This window comes from Chiloscyllium punctatum, chromosome 25 (genome assembly GCF_047496795.1).
Source record: "Chiloscyllium punctatum isolate Juve2018m chromosome 25, sChiPun1.3, whole genome shotgun sequence".
Lineage (NCBI taxonomy): Eukaryota > Metazoa > Chordata > Chondrichthyes > Orectolobiformes > Hemiscylliidae > Chiloscyllium > Chiloscyllium punctatum.
In genome coordinates this window covers 66,033,069-66,049,956 of record NC_092763.1, presented here as the reverse complement: position 1 = coordinate 66,049,956, position 16,888 = coordinate 66,033,069, and the positions used below count along the sequence as shown (strand labels likewise).

The 16,888-nt window shown below is 44.1% G+C and overlaps 1 protein-coding gene across 4 annotated transcripts in view; it reads left to right on the top strand.

Annotated features, from left to right (window-relative positions):
* col4a5 (collagen, type IV, alpha 5 (Alport syndrome)) overlaps window positions 1-16,888 on the top strand; it is a 266,388-nt gene that overhangs the window by 118,129 nt on the left and 131,371 nt on the right. For all 4 annotated transcript variants that reach the window (XM_072595460.1, XM_072595459.1, XM_072595461.1 and 1 more), the window contains 8 exons: window positions 5-67; window positions 590-625; window positions 721-762; window positions 3,775-3,864; window positions 5,038-5,091; window positions 5,194-5,253; window positions 7,643-7,687; window positions 8,580-8,633. In XM_072595460.1, the coding sequence (XP_072451561.1) occupies window positions 5-67; window positions 590-625; window positions 721-762; window positions 3,775-3,864; window positions 5,038-5,091; window positions 5,194-5,253; window positions 7,643-7,687; window positions 8,580-8,633 (444 nt within the window). The remainder of the gene's footprint in view (window positions 1-4; window positions 68-589; window positions 626-720; window positions 763-3,774; window positions 3,865-5,037; window positions 5,092-5,193; window positions 5,254-7,642; window positions 7,688-8,579; window positions 8,634-16,888) is intronic.

The following is a 16,888-nucleotide window of genomic DNA, read 5'->3' as shown; positions in this document are numbered from 1 at the left end:
ACAGGGTCCCCAGGGGTCACGGGGAGCACCAGGTAATTCTGGTCCACTCGGTCCACCAGGTCAGCCGGTAAGTAAAGTTGCAGCAAAGTTAGGTGTTACAAACTATTGCTTTCATCGCCCTACCTACCGCAATGTGCACATCTCACATCACAAATGAGCGATTACATTTATTTTCTCAGAACCTCAAACACAGAGGCAATATAAAAGGTCTCCTCCCCGCTCCTTAGAGTTTGCAATTCTCAGCACAATAGTCAATGGGCACCATGACGCTAAGACATCTCGTTGTAGAAATATAACAAAAGCCATTGTGAAGATGAGGATGGTATCTGTTGCAGCAAATTCAGAACTCCCTAGGTTATTCAATGTATCAGATTCACAAACATTTAAGTAACAAAGGTCAGGATATCTGGAACCTGCATTGAAGAGGACAGTGGGTTTGTAAGAGTAGGTGGGGGCAGGCAAGGTTTATCAAGTATCCTGATAGAACTGGAGGGTTTGGTTATTTGCAGGCCTAAACATTGTTTATCAGAGTGGAGCCATTACAGCCGTACCTTGTTAAATTCATGTGAAACTGCTTCATCTTTTGCAGGGGTTTCCAGGTTCTCCCGGTCCACCTGGTCCAAAGGTAAGCTCACGGAAGGAAAGCAGACTGTTTGTTTGTTAAATGGAGGATTTGCATCCAAAGATTCACTGCTTTTCCTTTCCTCCATTTTGCTGTAGGGAAACATGGGCTTGAATTTCCAAGGACCCAAAGGGGAGAAGGTGAGAACGTGCTTATTTATTCCTATTGGTGATTAAGACTTGGTACCTTCAGTATTCATATCCTTGCATTGTGGTCTGTCGCTGCATGGCTGTAGTTCCTGCCTATGTCTGGTTCAGTGTTTGCTTTATAGGATTGTAACATACAATTAATATCAGACCTTGGAAACTGAGAATGCAAGCAATGAGCCTCCAACAAGGAATGAGGGAATCTGGAGCAACGTCACCTTGGAGAGAGAAGGGCTTTCAGAATGATTCATTTTTTAATGGTGTTTACAATGCAAGAGGTAGGGACCTCATGGCTGAAAAGTCTCCTCCTGGTAATAAGTGGTACAGGTAGTTCTGCTGTTACGCAATAGTTGCATTCTTGTGCAAGCCCACCGTATCTAAAAATCGTGCAATAAAAATAGCACTGAAAGTGTTGGCGATATAATCGTGTTACAGCTAACACCCATTTTAAATGTTTGCACTTTGGAAACGGTGTCCCCTATTCATCAGTCACATTACAGCCAGTTCATGTTGACAAAATATTCAGAAATTATTCTCTGTAAAGCTGGCCAAACTCCATGAAACGTGCAGAGGAGTCGGTTGCACTATCTTTGCAATGGAGCCGGCCTGTTCCGGAGTGCCAGATGGGAGCTTGCAATCCAAAGCCACTTAGAACCTTAAAAAGCTCTTCTGAAAACCAGAAAACATGGCAATAGGGTCAGCAATCCTAGAATTGAGACCTACCTGCCATTCATAAAGTTGTCACTCTCGGGTTCTTTGCTTCTATATGTTCTATGGCAGAACTACCTGTAACTTGAGATTGGAAGACGAGAAAGGTGAAAACTTGTAGTGTCACTGGAGAGAATTACTCAGTTAGCAGGGACAAGCATATGAGAAGTCACCTTGTCAGAAGCCAGAGAGCCGTCAGAGGTGGCTAATGATGATGAGAGCATGGGTTCATATGCAAAGGATAAGGATTTTGCAGTTAGGATGACTTTCATCACTGGAATGCGGACAAAGTCAGTTGTAAATGATTGTTGATGAAGGGCCAATGTGGGCGCTAAGATTAACATTAGCCTAGACGTTTGCCAAATGACATCACTCCCCATAACTGCCAGGCTATGCTCCCCACCTATCCAATCAATGGTACCTCATGCATCCATGTTACTATGCCTGTTCACTGGCCACACATGGTATAGAAGCAAAGCACCCTAGAGTGACAACTTTAAGAATGGCAGGTAGGTCTCAATTCGAGGATTGCTGACCCTATTGCCATGTTTTCTGATTTTCAGAAGGGCATTCTGGAACAGGCCGGCTCCATTGCAAAGATATTGCGACCTACTCCTCTGCACGTTTCATGGAGTCTGGCCAGCTTTACAGAGAATAATTTCTTAATGCACCTCAGAGGTGCTGTGAACCATAATTTGCACGAGAAAACCTTTGGATAGATAAATTCAAAAGTTTCTCCTCATACCAGGCTATGCCTCACCCACTCCCCATTGCCTGCCATTACCCCACACATGCCTATCTGCTCAGTGGCACCTCATGCACCCATGTTAAACTATGCCCATTCACTGACTGTACATGATATAGGAGCATTAAACCTTTTGGTGACAATGGGATCTGTTACAAAATTGAGTCATTTAGTCAGTGCTCCACACTTCCTTTTGAAAAATGCCTTTTATCTGCAAGCCATTATTATGTTATAATCCAGAACCTCAATGTAATGTTGTGGGGCCATGCATCGCAGATTGTGGTTTAATTTGAACACAAATCTGGGATGGTGCTGATGTAACCATTATCTATTGTCAAAAAAAAATCTAGTTTGCTAATGTCCTTTAGAAAGGAAATCATCCAGCCTTACCTGGTCTGGCATCCAGACCCACATCAGTACAGCACCCCTAAACTACCTCTGAATAAGCAGGGGTGTGCACTAAATAAGGGCTTCGTAAACAGCAGCCACATCCCATGTTGAATTTAGAAAATAGAAGTGTCAATCATCCAGAGCCTTTAAAATATCCAGCAGAAATTTGCAAATATATTCATCATTTGTAAGAAAACATTTGAAAATTAATGAGTGGATCAGAGAGCTAGAGCACTCAATCAGGCAATGTTGCTCCTGGGACTCACCTGTTTCAATAGGCTCATGAACATCTGAGCTGTCAACCAAGCCTTGTTGGACTTTCTTGGCTGAGAGCCCAAACACCCACTAATTTCTCAAAACAGTTGAATCTTTTATCTATTTTGTTAGTTACACACTTTCTTTATTGCATGAAATTAACAAGTCTTAAGTGAGTGCAGTCTCTGCTATTGATATTTTAAAGGGTCTGAATGACTCACACTTAATTTATTTTCAAGAATCTAGGAAGTAGTGAATGGAGAAGCTTTTTTGTTGGACTATTTTATCCTATTGTTACTAAAGAGTTTATTGCTTTTATACAATGTGTCATGGTGATTAGACGTGATGTGCCTTGGCCAGACATGTGGGTATGAGGGGCTGTAATTGTTGGCATAGTTTGGCATGGGGTTCTGTGAATGTCCATGGAGATGAATGGGAGTAGGATCATGAATGGGAGTAGGATCATGGAGGATTTGTGGAGAGAGGCCGCAAAGGAATGATGGCCATTTTGCATTATAATTTAGTAAAGTCTTGCAACACTGAGGCTGACCTTACAAACAGGCCATCTCAGCGTTGGAACTGCCTTGGAACTCTTTCCCAGTCAGCTGGCCCCAACTGCAGCTCATGCCCACCCCCACCCTTCCGAACAAACAAAAAAACAAGTTTGCGCTTCCAGAGCCACGTTATCCCCGAGGTGGTCCAGGCAAGCCTAGAATTGTCCCTACTCCCACTGCCCAACTCGACGATGAAAATCTAGGCCGTAGTTTCCAGAATCCTGCATAAAATATTTGTTTGCAAAATATGAGTAATCTACCTGTAGTCAAGCACTGTATCAGAGAACTGTCAATAGCATGAAGTGTGATCTTGGCTATTCTTCTGCTTAATAATCATACATCCATCTTTTCCAGGGTGATCCAGGTCTTCAAGGTCCCCCAGGTCCCCCAGGACAGTTGGAACAGCTGAATTCTCCTGGTGTTGATTTCCAGAAAGGAGAAAAGGTAACTGTTTCATCACTTGCCATAGATTGTGGGCTTTTACCAACCTTCAAATGACATCAGATTGCTACCCAAGGTGAGGCAATTGAAAGAATTCACCCAACAGTGGACCAAAAAGAGGATTTACTTCCAAACCTCTTTCCTTGACTGACTCTCCTTATCCGGGTAAAAACAATGACTACAGATGCCGGAAACCACAGTCTAGATTACAGTGGTGCTGGAAAAGCACAGCAGTTCAGGCAGCATCCAAGGACCAGTAAAATCGACGTTTCGGGCAAAAGCCTTTCATCAGGAATACGTTGATTTTACTGCTCCTCGGATGCTGCCTGAACTGCTGTGCTTTTTCAGCACCACTCTAATCTAACCCCTGACTGTCCCTATCCCACATCTCCCACTACCTCCCAAAGCCCAACTTATGATGAAAGTGTGAAAGCCAAAGCTCTCAATCCTGTTACCATCCCTTCAACACAGGCCAGCGATGGAACTGGAGCCTTTTTGACTTACACCACCACAGGAAATTAGGAAGATATTTACTAATTGAGACAACTGGATGATCCCATTCAATTTAATTTCAGATACAACGTGCAAAGAAAAAAGATAAAGTATACAGAGTATTAAGCTCTTCTGAAATGTCATTACTGTGCTGAAGGAGTTATTGGAGATTCAGTTATTCCCGTGACTAACATCCCCTTCTACCCATTAAAGTGGGTGTAGAAATGCAATTCCTTTTTTTTGATTTGATTTAATGTTGTCAAGTGTGCCTAAGTACAGTGAAAAGTGTTGTTTTGCCTGCAAATCATTGCATAGAAAGATCATAGGGTGACTGAACAGAACAAGGAATACAAGCTGCACAGCAAAGAAGGTGCACAAAAAACAAGATCAACATTAAATTTCAAAATTTGAGAGATCCATTCAGAAGCTTTTGGATGAAAAGCAAAGAGTCCTCCTGGTATTTCAGACAAATTTTCTCACCCAGTCAACAGTGCATTAATATCCTGTCTGTGCAGCCTCACTGTAGGGTCAATTGGCTGCTGAATCTTTCTATATCTTACAGATTGCACTTCAGTAACAATCCAACAGTTGCACACAAAGTGAGAATGTCTGTTTTTCCTTCCTGTTATAATAATATATTGGCAGGCAATGCCTTGAGTTTAATTTCTATTTTGCTCTCACTAGGGTGAGATAGGACCGCCTGGTTTGCGAGGGGAGAGGGGCAGCCCCGGCCCTCCTGTAAGTATTATCTATAGATTTTGGACAGAATGTGTTTGAAGCATTGCTTGCGCACAATGTTTCTGGTAGGTTGCCACTCAGTCCCTATTCTATTTGTTACAGGGCCCCCCTGGCTTTAGCGGCAAAGGCGAGAAGGGTGAGCCTGGAGATCCAGGAAAGAGAGTAAGTAAGGAAATCGAACAGAACCAAATGAAGAGCTTTTCAGATGGAACTTGCTCAGCTAATGCTACTGGGCTAAAAAAGAAGTTTCCAGCTGGATAACGTTAGTGTGGTACATCCAGACTAATGCAGTTTAATGGCCATAAGGTATAGGAGCAAAAGTAGGCCATTCAGCCCATTGAGTCTGCTCCACCATTCCATCATGGGTGATATATTTCTCAACCCCATTTTCCTACCTTCTCTCTGTAATCCTTGATCCCAATAACCTATCGCTGAGCTGTAAGGTTCATTTTCAGATGTTTCGTCAGCATACTAGATAACATCATCAGTGAGTCTCCAGATGAAGTACTGGTGGTATTATTGTTGTCTGTATAGAGATTTTCAAGTTCATTAGCTGCTGTTTTAATGTGTTGGTGGGTTTGTGGGTTATCATGATGCCAAGAGGTCTGAGTAGTCTGGCAATCATTTCCAAGATGTCTTTAATGTAGGGGAGAGTGGCTAGGGTTTCTGAACGTGTTTTGTCTGCTTGTTTGGGTTTGTTGCTGAGAAATTGGCAGACTATCTCAGAAGACATCTTGCGAACCTCTGTCTGAAATACATTCAATGACTTGGCCTCCACATCTGTCTGTGGCAATGAGCCATAGATCAACCACCCTCTGGCTGAATAAATTCCTCCTCAACTCAGTTCTAAAGGATCATCCCTTTACTCTGAGGCTGTGCTCTTGGGTCCTAGTCTCTTCTACAATTGGAAACATCTTCTCCACATCTTACTCTGTCCAAGCCTCTCAATGTTCTGTAAGTTTCAATCAAATCTCTTCTCATCCTTCTCAACTCCATTGAGTACAGACCCAGGGTCCTCAACTACTCCTCATATGACACGTTCTTCATCCCTGGGATCATTCTTGCAAACCTCCTCTGGACACCTTCAAATGCCAGAATGTCTATCCTTAAATACAGAGCCCAGAACTGCTCACAATATTCCAATTGCAGACTGACCAGAGACAGATACAGCTTCAGTTGTACATCTCTGCTCTTGTATTCTAGCCCTCTTGAAATGAATGCTAGCATTGCAGTTGCCTTCCTAACTTGCATATGAATCTGTATGTTAACCTTAAGAGAATCCTGAACTAGGACTCCTAAATCTGTCGATGCTTCAGATTTCTGAAGCCATTCTCCATTCAGAAAATAGGCTATGTCTGATTTCTTCCTACCAAAGTACATAATGTTACACTTTCCCACACTGTATTCCATCTGCCACTTCCTCATCCATTCTCCTAATCCGTCCAAGTCCTTCTGCAGCCTCCCTGCTTTCTCAACACTATCTATCCCTGCACCTATCCTTCTGTTATCTGCAAACCTAGCAATGATGCCTTAAGTTCCTTTGGCCAGATTGTTAATTTTTAATATGAATAGTTGTGGTCCTGTGGATGATGGTTAGATTTTCTCTTGGACTCAGTGATTGCCTGGCACTAGTGTGTCACAAATGTTCCTTGCCACTAATCAGCATGAACTGGGATATTGGAGGTCTTGCTGCATTTGTATATGGTTTACTAAAGTAAACGAGGAATGAATAAACATCCGTAAGATGGGAAAGTCATTGCTTATGTAGCTGGAAATGTTCTGTCTAGGACACTGCCCTGAAGAACCCCTCTGATGATGACCTGGAGCTTAGATCATTAGCTTCATTAACTTGCTTTGTGCCAAGTTTGACCCCAACTAGTTGAACAGTTTCCCCTTCACTTCCATTGAACTCAAGTTTTGCTTGGGCTCTTTGAGGCCATGCTCAGTGAAATTCTACTTTGAAGTCAAAGGCAGTCATTCTCAGCTCACCAGTGGAGTTCAGTTTCTCTGTCCGTAGTTGGACCAAGGCTATAATGAAGTCAGGAGCTGGGTTGCCTTGATGGAATCCAAACTGAGTTTTGGTGAGCGGATTGTGATTGTGTAAATGCTGTTTGGATGTTGACAACACTTTCCATCACCTTACTCATGGTCGCACTAATTTGATGAAGTGATAACTGGACACATTACGTTTTGAGCCATTATTTGATGTCCATTGACATTTACTCTCCAGTAGATGCAGATAGAGTTCTTCTCAACTGGAAAATAGGAGGTTTCTACTATAATGTAGCAAAGCATCCCAAGATTATAATTCCCGTAAGACGTAACAAAGAAAGATTCCCTCTGCAGAAAACAAGTAAATTTCAGAGTCAAAAAGGCTGGTTATATTTTATAATTTGACATTAAGTAACAGTATATGATTCTGTACATAAATTGCTCAAAAACAAGATTGTAACAGCAAGGCACTTTTGGTTAATCTTTCTCTGGTTAGTGTAGCTGCCAATGTTCAAACATTTGTTTCCTGCATACCCATCTCTTACTTCTGTCTTAACAGGGTAAACCAGGAAAGGACGGAGAACCAGGTAGCCCTGGATTTGATGTAAGTATTTACATACTTAATAATACTGAGTCTGTGTCCACAGTTCATCACACGGGCTCTGTCCACTGGCTGGGAAGTTGGATGTGAGCTTGGCATTTTCGGGCTGGAGGAGGCATGATTACATTTTATGATGGTCCAGTGTTAACGGTGTTTTGGGTGGGGGAGGGGGTTGCACCATGTGTGAGGATGCCCCACCTATAAGACCTGTCAACTGATCAGAGAGGTAGCAGTGCTACTGAGGAACAATGATGGTTTGGGACAACCATGATGGTGGGATGACTTAGCTCAGACCAGTCTGGTAAGTCTGTCTGGGGAATGGGGAGGAAGGGTTATAATCGTGAGACTAGCTACAGGGATGGATGGGCAACGGTGGTTTCTTTTGTCACTAGGTGTCCTTCCGTAGAGTACAGGGTGCCTGAGTACAGGAGGAACCACTGGCACTGAGCATGGGTCCTATCTCTATGAGGTGTGGGGCCCTCCTCCCTACCAGGCTGATGTGAAAATACCATTGGAGGCAGCATACCTCCCTAGTATACACCCCTCCTCTATCATGCAGGCCAGTCCTGGGCTGGAGGTAGGGTGAGGAACGTTGTTTGGGATAGTACAGAATTGTTCGCCCTGCAGTTTTCTCAGCACAGCAGCCTCTGTTAGAATTTTGGACAAAGAAAACCTTTTTGACCACATTTTGGATTTATTTAGTGATGAGATTCCTTTGCGATTCTGGTAGTAAATTTCAGCAGTCTCTCCTGGCTGCCTTGTCAGAACCTTTACCTTATGACCTGTGTCAGTGGCAACTTGGCATCTTTGCAAGAAGTAGCAGTTCTTCATTCGTTTGCTAACAGGACCATTCCAGGAGCTGCTAGGTGAATGCATTCTATCATTTGTTTTGTAGGGTCTTCCAGGAAATGCAGGTCAACCAGGAATTCCAGGTAGAGATGGATCCAAGGTAAGATTTAAGTCAGAGTTATTTCTCTAAGAAGATTTTTAACCTCTGGAATTCTCTTCCCCAGAAAGCAGTGAAGGCTGGGTCATTAAATTTATCCAAAGCTGAGTCATAGAGGCATAATCGTATAGCACAGAAACAGGCCCTTCAGCCCAACTTGTCCATGCCGATCAGTTTTCCTAAACTGAACTAATCCTATTTGCCTGCATTTGGCCCATATCCCTCTAAACCTTTCCTGTCCATATGCCTGAAAATTTGTCTTTAAATGTTGTAATTGTAAACACCTATTATACTTCTACTGGCAGCTCATATACACACCACCCTCTGTGTGAAGAAGTTGCCTCTCAGGTCCATTTTAAATCTTTAGCTTCTCACGTTAAACCAGTGCCCTCTAGTTTTGACTCCCCTAACCTAGGAAAAAGACCTTGGCTATTCTACTTACCTATGCCCCTCATGATCTTATAAATCTCTATAAGGTTACCTCTCAGCCTCCTACACTCCAGGGAATTGAATCCCAGCCTATGCAGCCTCTCTTTAATAGTCAAACCTTCCAGTCTTGGTAACATCCTTGTAAATCTTTTTTGTGCCATTATTAGTTTAATAACATCCTTCCTATAACAGGAAGTCCAGAATTATATGCAGTATTCCAAATGTGGCTTGACCTATGTCTTGTACATCTAATTTAGATTAGATTAGATTACTTACAGTGTGGAAACAGGCCCTTCGGCCCAACAAGTCCACACCGACCCGCCGAAGCGCAACCCACCCATACCCCTACATGTACCCATTTTTACCTAACACTACGGGCAATTTAGCATAGCCAATTCACCTGACCTGCACATCTTTGGACTGTGAGAGGAAACCGGAGCACCCAGAGGAACCCCACGCAGACACTGGGAGGATGTGCAAACTCCACACAGTCAGTTGCCTGAGTCGGGAATTGAACCCGGGTCTCTGGCGCTGTGAGGCAGCAGTGCTAACCACCGTGCCACCATACCGCCCACATGACACATGACACGCATCTCCTTTATACTCTGCTCTGACTGATGAAGGCAAGCATGCCAGACGCTGCCTTCACTAATCTGTCCATCTGTGAAGCCACTTTCAAGGAACTATGTACCTCTAGGTCTCTCTGTTTGACAACACTCCCAAGTGCCCTACTATTAACTGTTTCAGCCCTGCTCTGGTTTGTCTTGCCAAAATGCAACAGCTTGCATTTACCTGCATTAAACTCCATCTACTATTCCTCACCTACTGGCCCAGTTGATCAAGATCTCATTGTACTTTTAAATAACCTTCTTCACTTCCCGCAATGCCACCAATTTTGGTGTCATCCACAAACTTAGGAACCATTCCTCTTATATTCTCATCCAAATCATTTATATAAATGACAAACAACCCTGGACCCAGCAACAATCCTTGTGGCACACTGCTGGTCACAGGCCTTCAGTCTGAATCCTCTACCACCATCCTCTTCTGCCTCCTACCATCAAGCCAGTTTTGAATATAAATGGCTAGCTTTCCCTGGGTCCAATGTGACATACCCTTAATAACCAGTCTATCGTATGGAACCTTATCAAGGGCCTTGCTAAAGTTGTATCAATGTTTGATAAACAAGGGTTGGGGGAGGGGCAGACAACCATATCAGACATGATCTTATGAAATCATGGAGCAGGCTTGAAGACCAAATGGCTTATATCTCCTCGTCCTAGTTCATAGCTTCTTGAAAGTAGAGCACAGGTAGATAGGATGTGGCATTTGGTATGCTTTCCTTTATTGGTCGAGTATTGAGTATAGGAGTTGGGAGGTTATGTTGCGGCTGTACAGGACATTGGTTAGGCCACTTTCAGAATATTATGTGCAATTCTGGTCTCCTTCCTATTAGAAAGATGTTGTGAAACTTGAAAGAGTTCAGAAAAGATTTATAAAGATTTTGCCGGGGTTGTAGGGTTTGAGCTATAGGGAGAGGCTGAACAGGCTGGGACTATTTTCCCTAGAGTGTCGTGGCTGAGGGGTGACCTTATTTAGGTTTATAAAATCATGAGGGGCATGGATAAGGTAAATAGGCAAAGTCTTTTCCCTGAGTGGGAGAGTCCAGAACTAGAGGGCACAGATTGAAGGTGAGAGGGAAAAAGATGCAAAAGAGACCTAAGGGATAACCTTTTCATGCAGAGGGTGATGCGTGTATAGAATGAACTGCCAGAGGAAGTGGTGGAGACTGGTACAATTGCAATATTTAAAAGGCATCTGGATGGGTATAAGGATAAGAAGGGTTTAGAGGGATATGGGCTGGGTGCTGGCAGGTGGGACTAGATTGGATTTGGATATCTGGTCAGTATGAACGAGTTGCACCTAAGGGTCAGTTTCCATGCTGTACATCTCTATGAGCTGAAAATGTGTTGCTGGAAAAGCACAGCAGGTCAGGCAGCATCCATGGACTGGAGAATCGACGTTTCAGGCATGAGCCCTTCTTCAGGAAGGGCTCATGCCCGAAACGTTGATTCTCCTGCTCCTTGGATGCTGCCTGACCTGCTGTGCTTTTCCAGCAACACATTTTCAGCTCTGATCTCCAGCATCTGCAGTCCTCACTTTCTCCTCGTACATCTCTATGACTCTATGTGCCGACATAACATAGCAGAGACATTTACAGCTCAACAACAGGCCATTCAGCAATGATCTCATTAAGTTATATTTTAGAGCAAGAAGGACAAAAACTTTACAGCCCAGGAACAGGCCCTTCGGCCCTCCAAGCTGAGCCGATCCAAATCCACTGTCGAAACCTATCACCCAATTCCTCAGCATCTGTATCCCTCTGCTCCCCACCTATTCATGCATCTGTCCAGATGTATCTTAAATGAATCTACTGTGCCTGCCTCTACTATCTGCAGGCAACATGTTCCAGGCACCTACCACCCTCTGTGTAAAGTGCTTGCCACGTATATCCCCCTTAAACTTTTCAACTCTCACCTTGAATGCGTGGCCTCTCATTATTGAATCCCTCACCATGGGAAAAAGATTATCTCTACCTACCCTGTCTATATACTTCATGATTTTGTAGACCTCAATCAGGTCCCCCCTCAATCTCCTTTTTTCTAATGAAAACAAACCTAACCTACTCAACCTCTCTTCATAGCTAACACCTTCCATACCAGGCAACATCCTCGTAAACCTTCTTGCACCCTCTCCAAAGCGTCCACATCCTTTTGGTAATGTGGTGACCAGAACTGTACACAGTATTCTAAATGCGGCCAAACCAATGTCTTGTACAATTTTAATATGACCGGCCAGCTCTTATACTCAACACCCTGTCCGATGAAGGCAAGCATACCATATGCCTTCTTGACCACTCTATCCATCTGTGCAGCCACTTTCAGGGTACAATGGACCTGAACTCCCAGATCTCTCTGCTCATCAACTTTTCCCATTCCTCTTCCGTTTACAGTATAGTTGGCTCTAGAATTAGACTTCCCAAAGTGCATCACCTCACATTTGCCCGGATTGAACTCCATCTGCCACTTCTCCACCCAACTCTCCAGCCTATCTATATTCTCCTGTATTCTTTGACAATCCCCTGTGCTTTATAGAACATAGAACATAGAAAAATACAGCGCAGTACAGGCCCTTTGGCCCTCGATGTTGCGCCGATCCAAGCCTACCTAACCTACACTAGCCCACTATCCTCCATATGCCTATCCAATGCCCGTTTAAATGCCCATAAAGAGGGAGAGTCCACCACTGCTACTGGCAGGGCATTCCATGAACTCACGACTTGCTGAGTAAAGAATCTACCCCGAACATCTGTCCTAAACCTACCACCCCTTAATTTAAAGCTATGCCCCCTCGTAATAGCTGACTCCTTACATGGAAAACGGCTCTCATGGTCAACCCTATCTAAACCCCTAATCATCTTGTACACCTCTATCAAGTCACCCCTAAACCTTCTTTTCTTCAATGAAAACAGCCCCAAGTGCCTCAGCCTTTCCTCATACGATCTTCCTACCATACCAGGCAACATCCTGGTAAACCTCTTCTGCACCTGTTCCAGTGCCTCCACATCCTTCCTATAGTATGGCGACCAAAATTGCACACAATACTCCAGATGCGGCCGCACCAGAGTTTTATACAACTGCAACATGACCTCAGGACTCCGGAACTCAATTCCTCTACCAATAAAAGCCAGTACGCCATATGCCTTCTTCACCGCACTATTTACCTGGGTGGCAACTTTCAGAGTCCTGTGTACGTGGACACCAAGATCCCTCTGCTCATCCACACTACCAAGTATCTGACCATTAACCCAGTACCCCAGCTTTTTGTTACTCATATGCTACTCCACCAATCTTCGTGTCATCTGCAAACATACTGATCAGACCAACAATGCCCACTTCTAGAATACTTATGTATATTACAAACAACAGTGGCCCCAGCACTGATCCCTGTGGAACACCACTGGTCACCTTTCTTCATTTCAAGAAACTCCCTTCAACTACTACTCTCTGTCTCCTGTTACTCAACCAGTTCTTTATCCACCTAGCTAGAACACCCTGCACACCATGTGACTTCACTTTCTGTATTCGTTTACCATGGGGAACCTTATCAAATGCCTTACTCAAGTCCATGTATATGACATCAACTGCCCTTCCTTCATCTGTCAACTTGGTCACTTCCTCAAAGAACTCTATTAAGTTGGTAAAGCACGATCGACCCTGCACAGAACCATGTTGCCTATCATTGATAAGCCCATTCTTTTCCAAATATAAATAGATTTTATCTCTCAGTACCTTCTCCAGCAATTTTCCCACCACTGACGTCAGGCTCACTGATCTGTAGTTACCTGGAGTATCCCTACTACCCTTCTTGTACAGGGGGACAACATAAGCAACCTTCTAGTCCTCCTGCACCTCACCTGTGTTTAAGGATGCTACAAAGATACCTGTCAGGGCCACAGCTATTTCCTCTCTTGCCTCCCTCAGCAACCTGGGATAGATCCCATCCGGTCCTGGGGACTTGTCCACCTTAATATCCTTTTGCCTACCCAACACATCTTCCCTCATTATGTCAACATGATCCAGAGTAAACAAACTTCTATCTCTTATCTCAACATTCCTTATGTCCCTCTCCTCAGTGAACACTGATTCAAAGTAATCATTGAAAATCTTATCCATTTTTTCAGGTTCAAGACACAACCTTCCTTCCTTATCCTTTAGTGGACCAACCCTTTCTCTGGTTACCCTCTTGCTTCTTATATAAGAATAAAAGGCCTTGGGATTCTCCTTAATTCTGCTTGCTAAAGCTATTTCGTGACACCTTTTAATGCACTTGATTCCTCGTTTAAGACTTGTCCTACTCTCCCGATATTCCTCCAAGGCCCGTTCTGTTCTTAGCTGCCTGGACCTTATGTACCCTTCCCTTTTCCTCTTGGCTAGCTGCACGATTTCTCTTGTCATCTATGGTTCACGAATCTTGTCTTTCCTATCCCTTGTTTTCAAAGGGACATGCCTATCCTGCACCATCTTCAATGTATCTTTGAAAACCTCCCACATATCAAATGTGGACTTTCCTTCAAATAGCTGTGTCCAATTCACATTTCCCAGCTCGTGCCTAATTTTGATATAATTGACCTTGGCCCAGTTTAGTACTCTTCCCTTAGAACCACTCTCATCTTTGTCTACGAGTATTCTAAAACTTACAGAATTATGGTCACTATTACCAAAGAAATCCCCCACTGCAATCTCTACTATTTGGCCTGGATCATTCCCCAACACAAGGTCCAATATGGCCTCTTCTCTTGTCAGACTATTGACATACTGCTCGAGAAAACTTTCCTGGATGCTCCTTATAAATTCTGCCCCATTCAGACCTCTGACGCTAAGTGTATCCTAGTCAATGTTGGGAAAATTAAAATCTCCTATCACCACCACCCTGTTGCCTCTACATCTACCATAATCTGTTTACCTATTTGTTCTAAATCATGTTCACTGTTGGGAGGCCTGTACTACAGCCCCACCAATGTAACTGCACCCTTCTTATTTCTCAGCTTCACCCATAATGCCTCACTGCTCAAGCCCTCCATAGTGTCCTCCTTTAGCACAACCATGATATAATCCCCTACCAGCAATGCAACTCCTCCCCCCCTTTTACTTCCCTCCCTGTCCTGTCTGGAGCATCCATATCCTGGAACATTTAGTTGCCAATCATACCCTTCCTCCAACTTTCAAACTATGATCACAATAACGTCATACTCCCAGGCACCAATCCAAGCACTAAGTTCATCTGCCTTACCCACTATACTCCTTCATTAAAATATATGCATTTCAGGCCGCCAGTTCTTTTGCGTTCATTTGCTCTCTGCCTACTCTTCCCCTTGGTAATGCTAACTTCATGATCCTTACAGTCTCCAGTTTCCACCTCACTGTCTAGTAGTCTTATCTTCTGGTTCCCAGCCCCCTGCCACATTAGTTTAAAACCTCCCCAACAGCAGTAGCAAAAACTCCCCTAAGGACACTAGTTCCAGTCTAGTTCAGGTGTAGACCATCCAATTTGTAATAGTCCCACCTTCCCCAGAACCGGTCCCAACGTCCCGCAAATCTGACCCCCTCCCTCCTACACCATCTGTCAAGCCACATGTTCATCCTGCCTATTCTTTCATTTCTACCCTGGCTAGCACGTGGCACTGGTAGCAATCCTGACATTACTACCTTTGTGGTCCTCCTCTTTAACTTCTCTCCTCGCTCCCTGAATTCTGCTTTCAGGGCCTCATCTCATTTTTTTTACTTATATCATTAGTGTCTATATGCACCACGACAACTGGCTGTTCACCCTTCCCTTTCAGAATGCTGTGCAGCCAACCGGTGACATCTCTGACTTGAGCACCTGGAAGGTCAACATACCATCCGGGAGTCTCGTTTTTGGCTACAGAACTGCCTATCTACTTCCCTTACAATAGAATCCCCTATGACTATGGCCCTACGAGTCTTTTTCCCGCCCTTCTGAACAGCAGAGCCTGCCACGATGCCATGATCCTGGCAATTGCTGCCCTCCCCTGGTGAGCCATCTCCCCCAACAGTATCCAAAACGAAACACCTGTTTTGGAGGGAGATGACCGCAGGGGACACCAGCATTGCCTTCCTACTCTTTCTCTGCCTTTTGGTCACCCATTCACTGTCTCCCTCAGCAATTCTAACCTGCAGTGTGACCAGTTCACTAATAGTGCTATCCACAACCTCCTCAGCATCGCGGATGCTCCACACTGAGTCCATCCGCAGCTGCAGAGCCGTCATGTGGTCAAACAAGAGCTGCAGATGGACGCACTTCTTGCAAGTGTAAGAGTCAGGGACAACATGAGTAGGAACAGCATGTTGTCAGAATGTTGATGTCAAAATTCCTCATTGTTAAAAAATACTTTATGGTTATTTGTATCTGAAGATGCTTAATCCTTCTGGGCTAGCTGTTTCGGGGAGATAGTGTTCCCTAATTGGCCAGTCTGCATATCAGGCTGTTCACCATGAGGTTATCACTCAGTCTGTCCCCAATTCAGTTCCACACTCGTGCACTTTCCAACAGAAATTATGGAATAGACATCTAGAGTGGACATGCTGGCTGTTTGTTTTATCCCTGCTGTTTGTCAGGACAATGTTTGTGAGAAAATTTGTAGCCCGGGTGCTCATTGTTGTGGTTCTGTTCGCCGAGCTGGGAATTTGTGTTGCAGACATTTCGTCCCCTGTCTAGGTGACATCCTCAGTGCTTGGGAGCCTCCTGTGAAGCGCTTCTGTGATCTTTTCTCCGGCATTTATAGTGGTTTGCCTCTGCCGCTTCCGGTTGTCAGTTCCAGCTGTCTGTTACAGTGGCCGGTATATTGGGTCCAGGTCGATGTGTTTGTTGATTGAATCTGTGGATGAGTGCCATGCCTCTAGGAATTCCCTGGCTGTTCTCTGTTTGGCTTGTCCTATATTAGTAGTGTTGTCCCAGTCGAACTCATGTTGCTTGTCATCCGCGTGTGTGGCTACTAAGGATAGCTGGTCGTGTCGTTTCGTGGCTAGTTGGTGGCTAGACTACAATGGACTGAGTTCTAGATTCAACCTGAAACATCTGAGCATTTGGCTTTTAAAACAGATAATGGAATGTGTTAATGTGGGTACCAGTTTGACAACAGCATCCTTAGTCAAAATGAATCTAAAATATTTTGTTCAAATTGTGTGTTGAAGTATACACTCGTGTTTATTTTCTCACATTGTACATTTCAAATATAAATGGGCGTT